At 42.8% G+C, this 18432-nt stretch overlaps 1 protein-coding gene across 1 annotated transcript in view; it reads left to right on the top strand.

Moving 5' to 3' along the window:
• Window positions 1-3370: 3370 nt before the first annotated feature.
• Window positions 3371-18432, top strand: part of TBC1D8B (TBC1 domain family member 8B) — a gene marked incomplete at its 5' end in the record, with an annotated part of 28329 nt that continues 13267 nt past the window's right edge. Inside the window, 10 exons of the mRNA XM_084213190.1 lie at window positions 3371-3500; window positions 8759-8869; window positions 10949-11067; window positions 11682-11907; window positions 12676-12916; window positions 13984-14191; window positions 15786-15953; window positions 16501-16650; window positions 17803-17953; window positions 18183-18397. Coding sequence (XP_084069316.1) covers window positions 3371-3500; window positions 8759-8869; window positions 10949-11067; window positions 11682-11907; window positions 12676-12916; window positions 13984-14191; window positions 15786-15953; window positions 16501-16650; window positions 17803-17953; window positions 18183-18397 — 1719 coding nt within the window. The remainder of the gene's footprint in view (window positions 3501-8758; window positions 8870-10948; window positions 11068-11681; window positions 11908-12675; window positions 12917-13983; window positions 14192-15785; window positions 15954-16500; window positions 16651-17802; window positions 17954-18182; window positions 18398-18432) is intronic.

Genomic DNA, 18432 nt, shown 5'->3' with positions numbered 1-18432 from the left:
TGTTTGCTCACTCCTTCAGGGAAAGGGAGGGAGTTACCCTGTCCCTCAGGAATGATCTGATCTAGACACTTCAGTCAAACACTTGTATGCTCTCAAAGAAGGACTGGGAAAGTTTTTTTATCCCTGCAGGAGAGAAAGCCTTGGTGCTGGATGACTGTGCTCTCTTGTAATTCAGGCTTTACAACAGCAGGGCTTCATTCTAAATTTCAAATCAAAATAATGCCATTTTCTCATCTTGAATAAAATTTTCAGGTGTCCCTATAGAAATATAGTTTCAGATGAGAATTTTATTTAAAGGGAAAAGCGGGACTTGTGATGAGGGCTGCAAACATATAAAAGCAGTTTGAGTCATCAGGACAGTTGGACTCTTCATAAAATGGACAGATTTAGTCCATTTCAGTCTTCAGAGGGAAAATTCTGCACTTCTCAAGTGACCTTACAGTTGGACATAATAAATAAAGACATCTACCTTGCCTGTGTGATTGAATGTAATTTCTTTCCATGTTTACCACACCAGCACAGAAGGTAGCCCTGCCTTTTCCCTCAAGTTTAGACTGATGCCTTTCCTGTGCAGGTGTGAATGGGGCTCCTCTCCTGCAGGGCTGTAATGTCTGCAGTTTGGAGGAGATCAAAGGAAATCTACTGGCTTCAGCAATTAACTTTAGTTTCAAGAGAAAATTGAAATCAAATTGCAGTGTTCATGCAGTGTGAACAAAAAATTATATAATACTCCTGGAGCAACTCTGCACTGGCTGTTCAACTGCTGGTTATACAGACTGAAGCCAACATTTATTTATTTAGCTATTTATTTATGTAATCTTGACATAGTCATTTGAGGGAAGTAATTTACTATTTCTAGGATAAGTCTTGAATAAGTGAAAGAAAAATTCTGCAGCACTAAATAGGTCTGTGTTGCTGTAGAAGGCATTGATTACACTGTAGCACGATGGTGCACTGATTAAGAAGGTTTTCAAGTGGCCATAAATAAATTCCTCCATGCCCATAGAGGAGCACTCTTTGCATCTGAACAGTATTTGATTAAGAATGCAGTGTCTGAGGGAACTGGAAAAGGGAAAGACTTCAAGATTTTGAAACATGGTGAGAAATACAAAACAGACATTTTCCAAGCAGTAGCGTTTTACTGTTAAATATTAACCAATTAACAAAGTTGGAATGTTATATAAGCAAGTAACACATGTCCTAACCGTGTCCAAGGTGTGTGTGAGTCACCAAAAGGCAAGCTAGGAAATGCCAAAGGCATCTCTCCTTAAAATTAGCATCAGAATTAGAAGATCTGTATTAGGTCCTTCATTTCCTGTATCCAGGGGCTTGTCTAATTGGAGAAAATCAAACGGTAAACTCTCTGGGAATGCTCTTAGAGGAGCAGGATCTATGTAGGAACCACTCAATCAGTTCAGCTGGTAAAATCCCCAGCAAAGTCTGTTACTGTGGCTCCAGGTGGGGGATTGAAGACACTGCCTCATGAAGAGCTGGGTGCCAGGGTATCAGGGACCCTCATTAATGTTTGATCTGTGTTAGTTACCATGTGCTGGCTAATGACTTTTATTTTACTTTTCCCTTCTAGTAAAGGTAGACCACCAGAAATTTGTTGCTTCCTCTTCTGATATAAAAACAAGTAAAAGAGTTGTAATAGTTAAATCTATATCCAGTCCCCAAAGTACAGCTCTTCAATTCTACAGCTTCCATTGCTGTGGTGCAATGAGTGACTGAAAAGGAAAACATTCACCCCGTTGTGAAGCTTCCTGTGAGTTAAATGTGATTGCACACTTGGCTCTGCTTTCACACCGGTCCTTCCGTAGGTGATTGCTTGTGCAGCTGGAAGTAGATGGGCATTGCCAAATAATTTCTGTGACTGCTTGGCAAAACCTCAGTGTGCTTGTGCTCACAAATAGCCCAGTGCTAGCAGCAGCATTTTTGGGAGTGAAGTACTATTGAAAAGCATGAAGGAAGGCAGTGTAAAGCAAAAGTGCCAAGGTTGCAATGTACAATTAGTGCATAATGTGCATAATTTTTTTTTAGAAAGAGCTCAAAGCAGAGGCTGAATTTAAACAACTGTCTGCTGAATTTTTTGTATGACACACAATCAATAAAGCATTATCCTTAAAAATCTTAGGAAGGTCAACTACACTGGAAACAGAGTGCTAAGGAAAGCGCACAGAAGTTTCTGGGAAACAGAAGACCCAGTCACTCCATTTTTACTGAATGACAGATTGTGTTAGGAGCAGGAGCGAATCTTAATGGAGGTGGGAAAAGATGGCAATTCTGGGAAGTGTTCTGCCCCAGAGACTGGAGCAGAGCAGGCAGCGGGGCGCTCAGCCCTCCGAGGCTGTGTTTGTGCTTTTTGTCAGCCTCTCTCCGCGCCCCAAACCCCGCCTGCAGTGGAAAACACACCTGGGCGCCAAACCCCGTCCCCAGTGACGTCTGTCTGTCCCGCGGACTGAGAACGGGGTCAGGTCTGGCCAGAACTGAGAACGGGACTCGTGCCATGGGCAGAGCGGGCACGGCAGCTCCTGCCGGCCGGGGCCAGGGGAGGGGCGGCGGGGCAGGGCCGTGTGCGAGAGAGCAAAGGAGCCTCCGCGGGCACACAGAGCCGGGAGCCGGCACCCCCGATCCCTCCCGGGCACACACAGCCGGGACTGGGCACCCCCGATCCCTCCCGGGCACACACAGCCGGGGCTGGGCACCCCCGATCCCCTCCCGGGCACCCCCGATCCCTCCCGGGCACACACAGCCGGGACTGGGCACCCCCGATCCCTCCCGGGCACACACAGCCGGGGCTGGGCACCCCCGATCCCTCCCGGGCACACACAGCCGGCACTCCCGGCACCCCCGATCCCTCCCGGGCACACACAGCCGGGAGCCGGCACCCCCGATCCCTCCCGGGCACACACAGCCGGGACTGGGCACCCCCGATCCCTCCCGGGCACACACAGCCGGCACTCCCGGCACCCCCGATCCCTCCCGGGCACACACAGCCGGGGCTGGGCACCCCCGATCCCCTCCCGGGCACACACAGCCGGCACTCCCGGCACCCCCGATCCCTCCCGGGCACACACAGCCGGTACTCCCGCCCCGCTCCGGAACAGGCCGCCGGGGCTAACGGGACAGCCCCGCCCCGCCACGCGGCACGGAGCGCGCAGGGCCCGACGGGAGCTGTAGTCCCGAGGCAGGGGAGCGCACAGCCGACGGGAGTTGTGGTCGTATTACAGCAGCGCCGCGCTGCCTCTAGGCGGCAAGGACTACATCTCCCAGCATGCCTTGGGAGCCCCGCCCTCCCCTGCCTGGCGCCGCAGCTGCGAGCGCGGAGCGGGTACGGCGCTGGAAGCGCTGCGCCGGGAGGGGCCGCGCGATGTGGCTGAAGCCCGAGGAGGTGCTGCTGAAAAATGCCCTCAAGCTGTGGGTGCAGGAGCGGTCCAACCAGTACTTCGTGCTGCAGAGGCGGCGGGGCTATGGCGAGGAGGGCGGAGGCGGGCTGGCAGGTACTGCCCCCGTGGGGCCGGGGCAGGGCTGGAGCGGGAGGACGGGGGTCTGTCAGCCCCGGGACTCCCAGCCAGAGGGGCAGGAAGGGGACCCGCTCGAGTTCTGGAGCCCCGGCCCTTCCTGCGTTTCTCACGGGGCTCTTCCCGCCTCCTTTCCCGGGGTGGCGCGGCCCCAGGGCAGCAGGGTCCGGCGGGCACGGGCAGCCGGCAGGGCTGGGTCACCGCGGGCAGCGCAGCCCCGCCCGGTGCCGGCTGGGGAGCCTCTGCTCCGGCGGAGCCCCGCACAGCTCAGGGGCAGCTTGGTGGAAGTGGACGCGTCTGAAGAAGGACTGATCTGTCTTTGCTTTGTTGGCAAGGTGCTCATTTCCAAATCCCTTTTTCTGCGTGCGTCTGGGGCTGCTTGAGATGAACTCCTGCTCAGGCATTTCGGATTGCTAGTTTTAAAAGCAAGCATATGATTTGATGGGGCTTGTCAGGAGTGGTGGATCAGGAAAGTGACAGAGAGGTGGGACAGGAAATTGATCATCGTATAATAAAGTTTATTCCATGAGAACTTCAAGGTATGGAGCTGAGTTTCTATTTATAATTCTTGCCTGTTTGTATCATCAGGCACTGCAGGGGCCCCAGCTGCTGATGAGACCTCTGTGATGGTGGCAGCTTTTCTGACTAGAACTGACTCCTTTATAGACTGGTGGCGTCTGTCATTGACCCTGTCAAGGAGAAATGCTACAGGGAATCAGCAGAAAGTCATTCCTCAGTGGGATGTGGTTCTCAAGTGTTTTGCATTTCCGTAGCTTTTCTAGGCTTTCTCTAATTTGTGTCATCCTAATGCAAGCTATGTTAAACATAAGGCATAATTGTCATGTGGGAACATTTGTTAATTTTATTGAATAAAACCACAAGGTTCAAACTTCTGGCTGGTGAATTTCAGATCTAGAAATGGCCCTTGCAGCTGGAGGTGGGTCATTCTTCATTGGCACCTGAACCACTGGCAGGGCACATGAAAAGTGTGAAAGAAAGCATCCCAAAATCCCAGGTTGTTATGCACATCATAGTATTATAAGCAGATAGATGATGTCAGGCCTTGGCTTAGAACTAAGGGTGGTATATTGTGAGCTTGGAAGTCTTGTGGGGATCAGGCTTGATGGCCTGTTCTCTACCTTGATATATTTGGAAGCCAAGGAAACCAAGTTGCTATGAAGGTTGACTTTCTGTATGAGAAAATTAATTTAAGGACTGTGATTAAAGTGGAACAATGAGAAGTGGAATAAGTTGTTCTTCTGAAAACCTTCTCATAGGCTTACAGCTGGGTAGGCAGCTGGCCCTGCAAGTGCCCTTTGGGTTTTGGTGAAGGTGAGGCTTCTGTAACTGCTCGCCTGTTCTTGGTGGCTGTTGACAGTGTGGGAAAAACACTTGGATGGGATAGTTGCTGTAGTATGCTTTTTTTTGGTGTGGCAATGCACATTTTATTTCTGTAACTTTTCTTGTAAATTCTTACAGATTCTTCTGTGCAAGTTACCTTTTTCCCTGGACAGAAAGGAGTGAGAGGTTCTTGAGTTAAAATTGTGATTAAGAAAGGTTACCAAGACAGTTGCATAAAACTGCAATCACATTTGTGTTTGCAGGTTTGGAAATATTCAAACCTCCTAGGTATAAGCCAGCATTAATTTGATATTGCTGCATGTCACTTGAGAAAATTAGCACTTCTTTAGGAAAAAAGCAAAGCACAGCTGCTGTGTTATGAAATCATCCCAAATGTACAATCCTGTTCTCCTGAAGAGCATTTTACAGCTGGTGAGGCAGGGCCTGAGGTGACTGGCAGCGCTGAGGAATGAAAAGAGGGAGGCAGCAGTTCAAGAGTCACAAGGGAAGAGGGGACAATGCCTCAGGACAGGAGTGGAAACAAAGATGGGCAGTGCTGCAGGGTTTGAATAGCACTAATGGGGACGTGACAAAGGATTCCCAAAAAAACAGGAGTGCATTTGGTAAGACAGGCTCTAAGGAGGGAAGTTTTGAGGAAGCAGCCAGTAGCTGGAGAAAGGTACAGACAAAGGAGCAAAAGATAAATGTCAACAGAGGTGCTTACTTGGAGGAAGGCTGGGAATTCTGGTGCTGTCCTAGGACTAGAATGAAGCCTGCAGTTGGATTTGTTTGTATGACCCCTCTGGACTGACAGGGGCAGGACCAGTTTGTAGATGACACAGGGAGCTGTTGTGGCTTGTGTGCACACACACCACCCTTCTGAGTTTGGTTGTGTGGATGACTTGTGAGCAGGTTCAGCAACCTTGTGCTGGTTGTGCTCAGCCTTGCCTCCCTCCCTGCTTAGCTTTACACTTCATTCTCTGTTTTAGAGCTCCTGAAGGATTCAGATGCTGTGACCTGTCCGAGTGGTGCTCCCTTGGGTAATTCATCATGCTGTGGGCTGTCCCAAAGTGTGCTGTCTGACAAGGCAACCGTGTGACCATGTCCTCTGCTTGTTCTGTCTCCTGCAGAGCCACTCTGGGGGAGCTGATCAGGTTTTCCAGAGTTGGATGGATAAGAATATAATTGTGAATACATGTGCTGTAACTAAGGTCTAGTGAGATTAAGCATGCTGGTCACAGAGCTCTCGCTTGGGTTCTAGTTTAGGAAGGACCTTGATTAGTAGATGGGTATGCTGGGAGTAGTGTTGCAAATGAATATTTGGTGTCATAAAGTTCCAACCTTTCACTGAAATTTCAGTGCTGCTTTTTTTGTGGAATGTCTCTGAGCTAATGTTGATATTTTCCCAACCAAGTCCTTTAGAGACATCTTGGAAATGACACATCTGTATTTCAAAGCTATTATGGATCCTTGTCCTTTATTTTGGTTTCTAGAGTATTTTACCCTATTTAGTGAAACATCTAGGGTATTTCCCAGTAGTTTTACTCAGGCAGCTATGGAAATGAAAATGTTTTCTAAAAGCAGAGCCTTTTTTCCATATAAATGCTCGTCACTTTTCATGGATACAGCTGAAGTCATTCACTGAGCAAGCAGGAGGATGATTAGGTGGAATCCCCAGGAAAAACTCTAGTTTTAAGCAGAGATGAAAGTGGAGGACCTCTTGGTTCCCACTGGGAAATAGCAATCCAAGGGAGTGCCTGGGGAGAAACACACAAGAGCTTGAGGGTATAGCAGCCCTGACCAATAATGGAGAATTTCAAACACTGGCAGCTCATGGAGGACTTTCAGGACTAGGATGAGATGAGTGAGCCTCTGTTTGTTCCTCACAGTTATGCCAGTGTCCATAGCCGTGGAATTAGTGTGTACTGTACTGAGGGGCTGTTCATTAGGCTCCAGCCTGTAGTCTGGATCCCATTCAGGACTTGTGGCAATGCTGAGGTGATGGATGCTCTCCTGGTACAGTTCCTTGTGTCTAAAATGTGATGACCTTCCAAGGAGACAGGCGCTGTGATGGCATTTTGAGGAGTGCTCCTTTCTAGTGCACTGTGCTAACCTTTGGCTCAAGCTGAGTTAGCCTTATAAATGGTGAATAATATCCTTGTACTGTATTTTACAACAGAAAATGTTATTAGGAGATTTGTGAATGAAATAATGCAATGTTTGCTGAAGCAAAGCCATCTTTGAGATCAGCTCAGTGTCATGACTCATTCAGTAAGCAAAAGCTGCTTAAGCAGACATAAATGTTGTTACTTATTCAATGTCTGTCTTCAGTTAGGAACTACAAAATAATTCTACTTTCCAACAGCAATTTACAATCTGTTATTTGCAGGCAAGACCAGAGATGTAATGTACTGCTCTGGTTGTGGGAATTTGTTTTGTTTTGTTTTTCTTCTTGTTGGTTTTGGGTTTTTTTTTGTGGTTTGTTTTAATTATTTACTTCTATGTTTTTGAGGAGAAGCAAAAACATTTGAAACTTGAATAGCCACAATGAGGTAGTCCCACAGGCTCCATGCTGAAAGTGTATCCTCAGGGAGACCATGCTCTGAGGATGAGTGTCTAGACTTACAAATTCTGCTTTATTTTGTTTCCTTGTATTCTTTCACAATTTATATTTCTCATAATTTGGGAGGGGGTTAATGGAAAGAAAGTGAAACCCAAGGTACCAAAGCAGCCAACCTAAAAATTCCAAAATAGCTTTTGAGGGATGCATTTGAAGGTGTCTAAATCTAGTGCTTCTACAGAATATTAAAAACCAAAATCAAAAAAATCATTTTCTGTTAAACAGGGAAGGGTATTTAAAGATATAAAGGTTCTATAAGGGCTATGTTAGTTTTGTATTCCAGCTCTCTACTGGCATTTATTGGGAATGCTTTTCCTCCATGATCTCAACAGGTTTCTGAAACAGACTTTACAGCAGCTCTTTAAGTAATTGTGTCATGATTTTTTGGATAATCTCATCTCTTATTTTTCTGTTCTTCTGTAGGAGACTAAGAGCCCAGTTTGCTTCAATTGAGTTTTCTGTTTCTGTGGCCGTGTTGGAAGGGGGCAAACATAGGAAATGCAGGAAAGAAGCATAAGATCCTGTTGATTGTATTTATGTTTCTGTTGTAACAAGAAAAGATTTTATGATGCATCAGGAACCAAAAGTTTCTTCAGTATTGATTTTTCTTCTTTTAGAATTTCCTGATTTTTTAGATTTTAAAGGATCAGTTAAGAATCTGGGCAAATATCTTTATTACTGCACAGTGAGAGAGAATGATTTTGAGTCGTTATGAAATGCACCCTCATTTTCCCAGACAATGTTTTTGTCCTGGTTCTGGAGAGATGAAGTTTGTCTTTTTAGTGAAATTAGTATATTTTTATCTGAACTCTATTTAATGGGAGTTAATTCAATACTTAGTGGCAGGGAGGTGACAGCCAATTATGGGCTTGAAGGGCTCTTTCCTGTGCCTGGAAAACAGAACAACAGTAAGTGACTAATTAAGAGGTAGTTCAGTTACTCGTTGTGCTCACTGCAGGCTGGGCCTGCCCTGTTACATTTCTGGTTGTGCTCTGGTTTCACATACTGCACAGCTGTCACTTCCACAGAGGCCGTCTCAAGAAAGTTCTTCACCCTCATTTGTGCCTCGTGGCTTTTACTGGATCAAAATATCACATCCCAGAGAAGTTCCTCTGGGAATACTTTGTGTTCTTCTCAGCTGTGCTTCTTATTTTCTCAGAGTTCATTAGTCCTTACTTGGGCAGCGTTCCTGTTCCCCAGGAAACGAATCAGAGGGGAGTGTGCATTTCAGAACTCGAGTTTCACTGTGCTGTGTACATTTTCTTGGACACACCAGGTCTCCTTGTGGGAACACTGGATGCAGTGCTGGACTCCACGTCGAAAGTGGCCCCGTTCCGCATCCTGCACCAGACGCCCGACTCGCAGGTGTACTGGTCCATCGCGTGCGGTACGTACAGCGCGCCGGGAGCCAGCCCGCCCAGGGAGGGCAAAGGAGCCTGCAAAGTGTGGCACTCATCTCTGGCTTCATCCTCCTGCATTGTCACTCATTCTCATGAAAAGCATTTGCAAGCTTGAGCTTGACAGCAGAGTGTGGTTCTAGTTTTTCAGAATGGATCTATGGACTCTTCCTATTACATATTCTGATTGCCTGCTTTCTGCAGGAGCCCTTCAGGTACCAAAGCCTTTGGGCACTGTTACAGTGACAGAAGCACAATTTTTTCTTTTGAAAGGTGCAAGGATAACTTGACACAGTTCAGGATGGGGTTCCAGGATCAGCTTATTCCAAACTGTGCTGTAGGTAGGAATAGCAGTAGATGCTTATCCTAATATGTTTGTTTGCTTTGTCTTTGCATGTTAAAACCTGCAGGTTCACAGTCATGGGCAGAGCTGAATTCTTCCTTCTATCTGTTGCTCTTGTAGTATAAGTTTTGTCTCTTTCACGTTGTGTTACTAATCAATAGGGAGTGGAAACGTAAATACAGATTTGTTCTTGTAGCTTTAATTTAATGTAATTGCATGTCACTTTAAAAGAGCTGTCTTAAAGAATTTGAACAGTTTGTGAATTGATAATGAATAATGTTTCAGGGCCACTTCTGAAGAAGTCAGACCTGGTGATAGGCTATCAAAAAAGTACTTTAGTATGTATGTTGGAAGGGTACTCTGGGGCATTCTACTGCCATCAGGTCAGCCCTTGAGAAAATACAAATGGTAATCTTCATTTTAGGACTGAATTTATATAGATTTTGTGCTGCATAGAAATGCTTTACAACAGAAAGCTACATAATATAATTGTCCTAATTGTGTTAGATTGTTTCTTCAGTGAAGAAATTCAAGGGTTGACACTTTGTTCCTGCTGTCACATATTAAGGGTCTGAAACAGTGACTCTTAAACCATTTAAACAATTACAAAAAAATTTCATTATTTCTAGGTCACCTCTGTGCCTCTGATTCACATTGTGACTCAAATAATTGGCCTACATGTGTAGTCTGAGAAAAAGAATTACTTTTGAGATGTAATTGCTATGTTAATTACTCTTCATATAATTTGTTAAATGTAGCTGCAAATCCACCCAGTGTAATACAGTCTGACTATTTAACTGTATTTAGAGCAATTTTTATTCATTCACAGGGCCACTGTCCATTGAAAGTTGGTTAATTATCCTTTACAAAGTAAGCTGAGAAAAAAAGCAATTGTTCAAGGTGTGTTCTTGCTTGAGGGTATCAACAGTATGTGATCACACTGCCTGCTTTGATTGGTGAGCATTCTTGTGGAGGATGAAGCTGGCAATTAATTTATGTTCTAGAATGCCTTTATTCAAACCTGTGTAAGTTCTTTCACTCTCCCTGTCCCCCCCCATCTGATGGGGAGTCACTATCTTTAAAGCACTGACTCTGTTTTGAATTTGCTGAAACTCTGCAGTTTCACTCATGGCATCTCAGTCCTTTCTGCCTCCCTGGTTCCAGTGATGTTTGCTTTACATCCTCACACGTGTAGGGGATTTTGCACAGCAGGCCTTAGTTTTGAAGTTCTGTTCTGGAAACTGTTGTGGGCCAGTGATCAAAGCTGAGGATATCAAAGGCACAGATTTAATTTCCTGCTGAGGCTCATGGGTTTGGTCTCACATTTCTCACATTCTGGCCTGTTAAACTGGGAGTGTTGCAGTGGTGTGTGCTGTCCATGTTGGGGAGGTGCTGCTGACAGGAAGGAACTGTCAGTCCAACTCAGGCTTCAGCACTGAGCCACATAATGTTGACAAAGCTGAGATGCTTTTGGATTTAATGGCCAGAAATAGAGCTGCATAAGGGACGTGAAATATAAAAACACAGCAGTGCATATGTTTCATGTACACTGAATACATTTTCAGTGTTCACAAGAGGTAACAAGAAATTTAAGACTTGTGATTTTGACTTGTATATCTAAATTGCCCTGTGACTCAGGAATTTGCTAAGTATTCTCTTGATGAATAGTTTTGGTGAAGTGATTGAAGTCTGTCCTAATTTAAAGCAATACTTTCTTTTCCAATAGGATCCAGCAGAGAAGAAATAACAGAACATTGGGAGTGGTTAGAACACAATGTTATGAAGACTTTATCAGTGTTTGATTCAAATGAAGACATTACAAGCTTTGTCCAGGGAAAGATAAGAGTAAGTAACAGGCATAATTGGGAAAGGCTAAGTCTTCTTTTTCCTTTAACTGTACACAAATAATATGTTCTCTATAGAATATTCAAGGACAGCATTGTAATGCTGCCCATTCTGATTGAGTAGTATGTGAACTGTTCACTTTCACATGTGCCATTGTTCCTGTGTCTCTGCCCCACAACTAAGTAAGATTGTTGGACATAAACTCCACTTAGTAAATGACACATCAAATGCCTTCAGATAGTGGTCTAAAACCGTTGACAAATTATTTCACAGTAATTTTAACAGTGCCTGGGAAGCATATGGTCTATTTTTTTTTTTTTTTTTTCTCCATATATGCTAAATATTTAGCCCAGGAACTCTTGGGATTAAGTGAGGGAAATATGTCTGTTTCAGAGGAGGAGACACAGGAATGTGTGTCTTGCTTAAGCTGTGTCAGAGACTTGGTGGATGAGTCTGAAATAACACACTTTATTGGTGACCTGTGGTTTGATCCTCAGACTCTTCTTCCCCTTCTAAAACTTGCTCTCCTGTTGGAAGAATGCTGTGCTGTGTGCATGCAGGTGCATATGACAACCACCCACATGGATAAAGTAATGTGATTTTTTTTGTTGTAGGGTTTGATTGCTGAAGAGGGAAAATATTCTTTCGTAAGAGAAGATGATCCTGAGAAGTTTCGTGAAGGTCTTATGAAGTTTGAGAAGTGCTTTGGATTACCAGAGCAGGAGAAGTTGATCACCTACTACTCATGCAGTTACTGGAAGGGCAGAGTGCCCTGTCAAGGATGGCTCTATCTTAGTACCAACTTCCTTAGCTTCTACTCCTTTTTGCTTGGAGCAGAAAGTAAGTAAGCCTTGATGCTGAGCTGTGTCCCTTCATGCTGCACTGCTCATCTTTCATATTAGGAGGAATTCTTCCTGTGTGCTAAGGGAGCTATTTTGGCATGTGAGCAGATGTCTACAGAGATAAGCAGAAACTGCCAACATGATTTATGGAAATGCATATATTTGTGTAACATACTACCCAATATCCATTATTATGCTTCCTTAATTCAAGCTTCAGAGAGAAGGCAGACTTCCAGAAGTTAATTGTAGCAAAAAGTTGTCCATCACCTTTGGTTCATGCTGCAATATTAACTCTGTGAGGATTATTGAAAACATACAGAAAATAGGATCCTTTCAAAGCTGATTTTGATCTGTATTGAGAAATGCCATAGCTAAAAGGCACAGATCCTGCACATGCCAACACATGATGGATTTAATTTAAGAAGCCCTATTGGTGAGCTGTTGAACGGGGTTGGCTTGTATGATGGTATTTATTTGCTGTTTGCAGTTTCAAATAAGAGCAAGGAAAAGGTGATGTAAACTTGTGTTATCATAGATGGTCTGTGTTTTAATGCTTTTCTATGAAATTCTTTCGAATGGAATTAATTTTTAGGAAATATGAAGAGAATGCATTTTGTGCTTATTAGTTTGTATTCCTTTCCAAGTGTGTTATCATTTGACTATGTTGTTTAATTATATTTTATTAGAGCTGCTACTACTGTATTTCTTTTTTAATGCAGGCAGATATTGGGAACTGACTCATATGTCCTTACATTTTTATTTTCAGTAAAACTTATTATCTCCTGGGATGAAATATCAAAACTTGAGAAAACATCCAATGTGATTCTGACAGAGAGCATTCATGTGTGCTCCCATGGGGAAGATCATTATTTTTCCATGTTTTTGCACATTAGTGAAACATTCCTGCTCATGGAGCAGCTGGCAAACTATGCAGTTAGAAGGCTTTTTGACAAGGAGACATTTGAGAATGATCCAGTCCTTCATGACCCTCTGCAGATCACCAAGAGGTAATGCATTGCTTATAGTTCATCTGTTCTGGGCCCAGTATTTGTTTAGGCAAAAGAGGAAGAGAATCCTTTTCTCAAGGAGATTGTAAATATTAGTGAAGCTGATATTTTCTTAAGCAAGTGAATCATTAAAATGTTGGACCAAAGCCATGTGAGGCATTGTAATTTGTTGTTAGTTGTCAGGATCCAAAGTCTGTATGAAGGCAGGAGGTGATCAAATCTTCAGTGCTGGCCTTCCATTTAAAAGGTTTATATTAGTTTGAATTTTGAAAAGGTTCTTGCAGCATTTAGAGTTAGAAAATTCAGATTAGAGCTACAGTGTCTCCAGAGATACCTGATGAGGAAGGAAAAGGTGGGGAAGAAATAATTTAATAGACATGTGTAAATGATAACTGCACAGGTTATATGAGAAATGATAACTGATGGGTGCATGGCTTTCCTGAGGTACAGCATTATTTTGGGTGGTGGGCAAGAGATGAATACCAGTAATTTAATGACTAAGGTCCTTCCTTTTCCTTTGATTCCTCAGTTTGGTAGCAATGCTGGAGAGAGATGCTGCTCTACAACCAAAATACTGTTTCTAGCTGCAGTTATCTGTGAAAAATTAGCCCCTGGCAGATGTTTCCAACATGTGCTACATTTCTAGCTAATTAACCCTCCATTAAGCCAAAACTTGTTCTAGTTTTAAATGGATTATTCTCATTTGTGGGGAAACAGAGCACATAATGCTATTAGTATTTTTCTGCACTACCTGTAGCCCTGTAGTGCTCTACTGTGTAAGAACGTTATTGAATCTGGTCTTGTTTAGTGACATTTTTAAGTATTTTGTGAAGTCAATGTGCAGGTTGGTGTGGTCTTGCCCTTTGTTGCCTCTCAAAAAAACCTTGTCGTTGCCTCAAGAAAAACATTGAACCCTCCAAATTGATGCCATGGATTATGGGAGAGGAGAGCATGATATTTTACTGTCTTTTCCCAAGATATTTTTGACTTTAGTGTTTGTAAAGACATTTAAAACTTACTAACTTTTCTTTTCTCTTTCCTACCAATGTGTTATGTTTTTAATCCAGAGGCTTGGAGAGCTATGCCCACAGTAAGCATTTTAGTGCATTCTTCAGGCTACCTAAAGAAGAGTCCTTGAAGGAAGTTCATGAGTGCTTCTTATGGATTCCTTTCAGTCATTATAACACCCATGGGAAAATGTGCATTTCAGAAAACTACATCTGCTTTGCTAGCCAGGATGGCAGCCTGTGCAGTGTAATCATTCCATTGAGAGAGGTAATGCAAGCTGCTAATCAGAGTCACTTCTACCAGCAGTTTTGCACTTGTGTAGTTTAATGCCACTTTAGCAGTTTTTCATTAGAATCTTCGTATTTTATGTGATGTCATGTGTTTCCCTCTACCCTGGATACCACATGTAGGAATTTTGTTTGTGGGTTTCTGGAACTGCTTTCATGTTTCAGGCTCGCTTCTCTGTCTTCTTTCCCTTTTCTATTTACTTTTATTTCTATAGCTTGGCACAGAATCAAAATTTTTTAATCTTTTTTTTTTGTTAAATGAAAAATCTTTTTCTTAGTACTTGTAGGTGAGTTAATGAGACATTCCCAAGGTAAGAAGTAAAGAATTGTAGTGGGTGGAGGACTTTGAAGATCAGTTATCATGCTGCTGTGTTTCTTAGCTCAATAGTGCAGTTTTTTGCAGCAGTTGAGCAGTGCTGTCTGTTCAAAAGTCTAGGAAAATCCAGGTGTTGAGCAAGTAGCAGTGCCATTACAGCTGATAATCTCAACAGACTGTAAGGACAGAATAAAGACCATATAGCAAAGGGCACAGCTTTGGAATTTCAATAGAGTACTATAGTGTACTGCAGAATAATTTCTAAACAGCCAAGCCTCTTCATTTCATCTTGACTTCATGTGATCTGGGACATTGCCACATTTCAGTTGTCCAGTGTTAAAAGCTTTTCATCAACACCAGACACATTTTACAAATAAGCCAGGTTCTATAATTGCTCTGTAATTGCTTTACATGCTCTGTGTACACACTAATAAGACACCTGACACAGGGGGTGAGCTGTACTAATCTCAGCAGTACACTTGGTGTTCCCCACCTACATAAAAAATTTGTATTACCTATAAATAGTGCTGCAAACAATAGAGACTTCCATAACATCAGAGACTGTTAAAGGAGCTGTCTCTAAATTTATTCTTGTGGACTGTCAGACCTTCACTCTTTGTTCTGCAGGACTGCAGTTACCTCATTTCAGTGGTCTTTCCTTTTTGCCTATAATAATGTGCTCAGTGATTTTCCATTCTTTACCTTTAACAACATGAATACATCAGCAATGCCAGCCAGTGTAGATTCTTATGATTGTCACACTTGAACTTGCATGATTAAACTGTTTTAACTGCTCTAGTCTGTAACTGTTCCATCATGGCAATTAAAGTCAGCTCTAGCTGTCATGTGTTATGACAGCTGTTTTGACAGGGTATTCTCAGTGGAAATTCAGTCTTGTAAAACTTGTTTTATTTGATTACTTACAAAAGTCATGTTTTCTCTGCTTTTGGATGGTAAGAAAAAAAGCAACTTCAGTGGGTAGAAGGTGACAAGGTTTTCAAAGAAGCTGAGCACTCACAGCTGGGAAAAGCTTTTTGAAGATTTCTGGTACTCTGTCAAAAATCTGTTGCATAATACTTAGTGCCTTTTGCTAAAATACCTACAGGCAGTTGAGCTTTCAACTTGTGACTTGTGTTAGCAAGTCTGCTTGTATGCTTTATCCACTGTTCCATTCACACATGTATTCCTAACAGGTTTTCTCTTTTATAAGTAAGCAGGTAAAATTCCTTGCTTAATTTATGTGTCCTTGGTTCCATAGGTCACAGGGGTGGATAAAGGAGATCCAGCCAGCAGAGGAGTCAGCATTAGTACCAAAGGGAAAACAGCTTTTCGTTTCACAGAGGTGAGAGATTTTGGACTGCTTGTGGCAAAGCTCAGGATGAAATGCAATGCAACTGCAAGTCCACAGCACATCATAAGTACTGAGGTAACTGCTCTGGCAATTCTAATTTCTTAGAATTTGCTCATAGGAATAAGTAATGAACCTCTGGTTTTAAGGTTTAGAAAAATAAATAACTCTGCCCATGTGAAAGAGAATGAATTGGACAATGGTGCTACTGTGAATGCATTCCTGTTTCTGTTCCTTTACCTTGTTTTTCATCAGGTTTTGAAAAACAACTCCAGCTGTAATGCTGGTTTTTAAGTGCTCTCAGGTTTTCTATATAGTTCAGTATGAATGGGTTTTTTTGGTCGTGATGAATGGTCAGACCTCCTTATCCCCCTATTCTCAGCTCATTATGAATATTTGTCCTTTCATAATTTAGTTTTTTTGCTCTCTGAGAGATGCTTTTTTCCCAAGTGCAGCCTCCTGAAAGCCCACTGTGCAGAGCAGGGACTGCTGGTTATCATTTATTTTAGAAGTCTGTATCTGGCACCTCTAACTTAATATAATAAGCAATAATGGTCTGGTATCCGTGCTGCTTCTTGGAGGATTGTTTGTTATTTACAAGTACCACTGTTACATTTTTTTCAAGGTTGCAGCTGGTTCTGCCACTGACAGTCCAAAGGATTTTGGTGAAGGACAGTCAAAGATGGTCCAGAGAGATAACAGCAAAACTGTCAGTACAGAAGCACTTATGACTGTCTACCATCCTCAGGATGCTGAGAACCTTGACTCTAAAATGGTAAGGGATAAAATGGCCAACAGGTTTTGGAATTGAATTGGAAAGGAGTGAAGTATATCAAAATGAATTCCAGCCAGGCTGCTGACTTCCTCAGGGGCTTTGCCAGTATTCTTTCATCTGCATTTTCTGTATTTGGAGTCCACAGGGTGCTTCTTCATAGCCCCATTCAATTTTCTGCTCATCTTGTTTAACAATGATATGCCTTATCTTCATGGAATTAGATTCTCCTGCTCTTCTACCCCTCAGGGAAGAGTTGGCTGTTTGTTTTATGATATTGAACATGTTGCATTTCTGTCTGAATTTTCAAGATACAAAGTCACTATAAACTCTGTGGGAGCAAGGAGAATGTCTTAGAAATTGATTTAACTTCTTCCTTGTTTCTTTCTTCTGCACCACTGTCTAACAGAGTTAGGCTCTGGAGAATATGTAGTTGTTTTTGCAGCAGATCATCCAATTTTTGCTTCTCCATAGTATGTGAAAGAAAACAGGTTTTATTTCAAAATAAATCTTTCAGCAGAACTGAGTAAAATTAGGATATGAAATTTTTTATATTAGGATATGAAATTTTTTATATTAGAAATACCAGAAAACAAACACCCTTTGGGCAGGACAAAAGGGAGTCCAGTTTTTTAAATGCTGCTTTTTATAGTATGGTGATCAAAAGTGAACAAAATCTACTTTTCCTTTCAGTACCTTTAATTGCTTTAACAATGTTAAATCTTAGTGCTGCATGCACAGAAATTGTAGTGATGACATTCACCTTGCCTCAGCCCTCACACGAGCTGGAGCACCCAATCAACAATTGCTTTGCTTCAGAGAAATGTCTGTTTGACCTCCTGTGCTGTGGCAGTTGTTGGTTTCTGTCAGATGGGATACTGAATTAGATCTACCTTCTGTCTCATCTTGTATAAACATTCTTTAAAGAATAGTAGGTCATGTGTGAGATGGCATCTCATGCTAAATTTGTGCTCTGCATGGGCTGGATTTTGCTCTGATTTCCTCCAGCACTCGTTTCACACATCAATACGGATGCCAACGCTGCAGTTTCCAGTTTATATGAATATCACTGGGAGCAAAATTTCCTTCTGTTCTCTGACACTTGAGGAGAATCTACCAGTATACTTAATGCTTATTATCTCCTGCTTTTGGTAGTTGAAAGAAAAAATGAAGGAGCAGTCGTGGAACATCCTGTTTGCAGAACGGGGCCATGGGGTCAGTATGTTCCGAACAAAGAAGACTCGAGACCTGGTTGTAAGAGGCATCCCAGAGGCATTAAGAGGAGAACTCTGGCTACTCTTCTCAGGTATTGCACAACAAGTATAATTGGTTCATTTTGGGAGTCATCATTGGCAATTTTCATTGCTGAGTGTTTCCATTAATTCCGGTAGAATTACTCTGACACATTACTTCAGCAATATCTGGAGATTCATGAGGTGTCTCAGTAGTCACCAACATTTTTATACAAATTGCAAACAATCAGATTGCTGCTTTACTGTTGTCCTCTGATACTGTGCAATGCAATGTGTTGTCAGGTGCTGTAAATGATATGGCATCCAACCCTGGTTATTACACTGAGCTGGTGGAACAGTCCTTAGGAACGTGCACTTTGGCTACTGATGAAATTGAACGAGATTTACGTCGCTCCTTGCCTGAGCATCCTGCTTTTCAAAGTGATACAGGAATTTCTGCCCTCAGGAGAGTTCTTACAGCTTATGCATTCAGGAATCCACAAATTGGATATTGTCAGGTATAGCAGTTTTGCTAGTCTTAGTGCTGGTTGTT

This window comes from Fringilla coelebs, assembly GCF_963513975.1.
Source record: "Fringilla coelebs genome assembly, chromosome: 11".
Classification (NCBI taxonomy): domain Eukaryota; kingdom Metazoa; phylum Chordata; class Aves; order Passeriformes; family Fringillidae; genus Fringilla; species Fringilla coelebs.
This window is presented reverse-complemented; position numbering and strand designations above follow the sequence as displayed.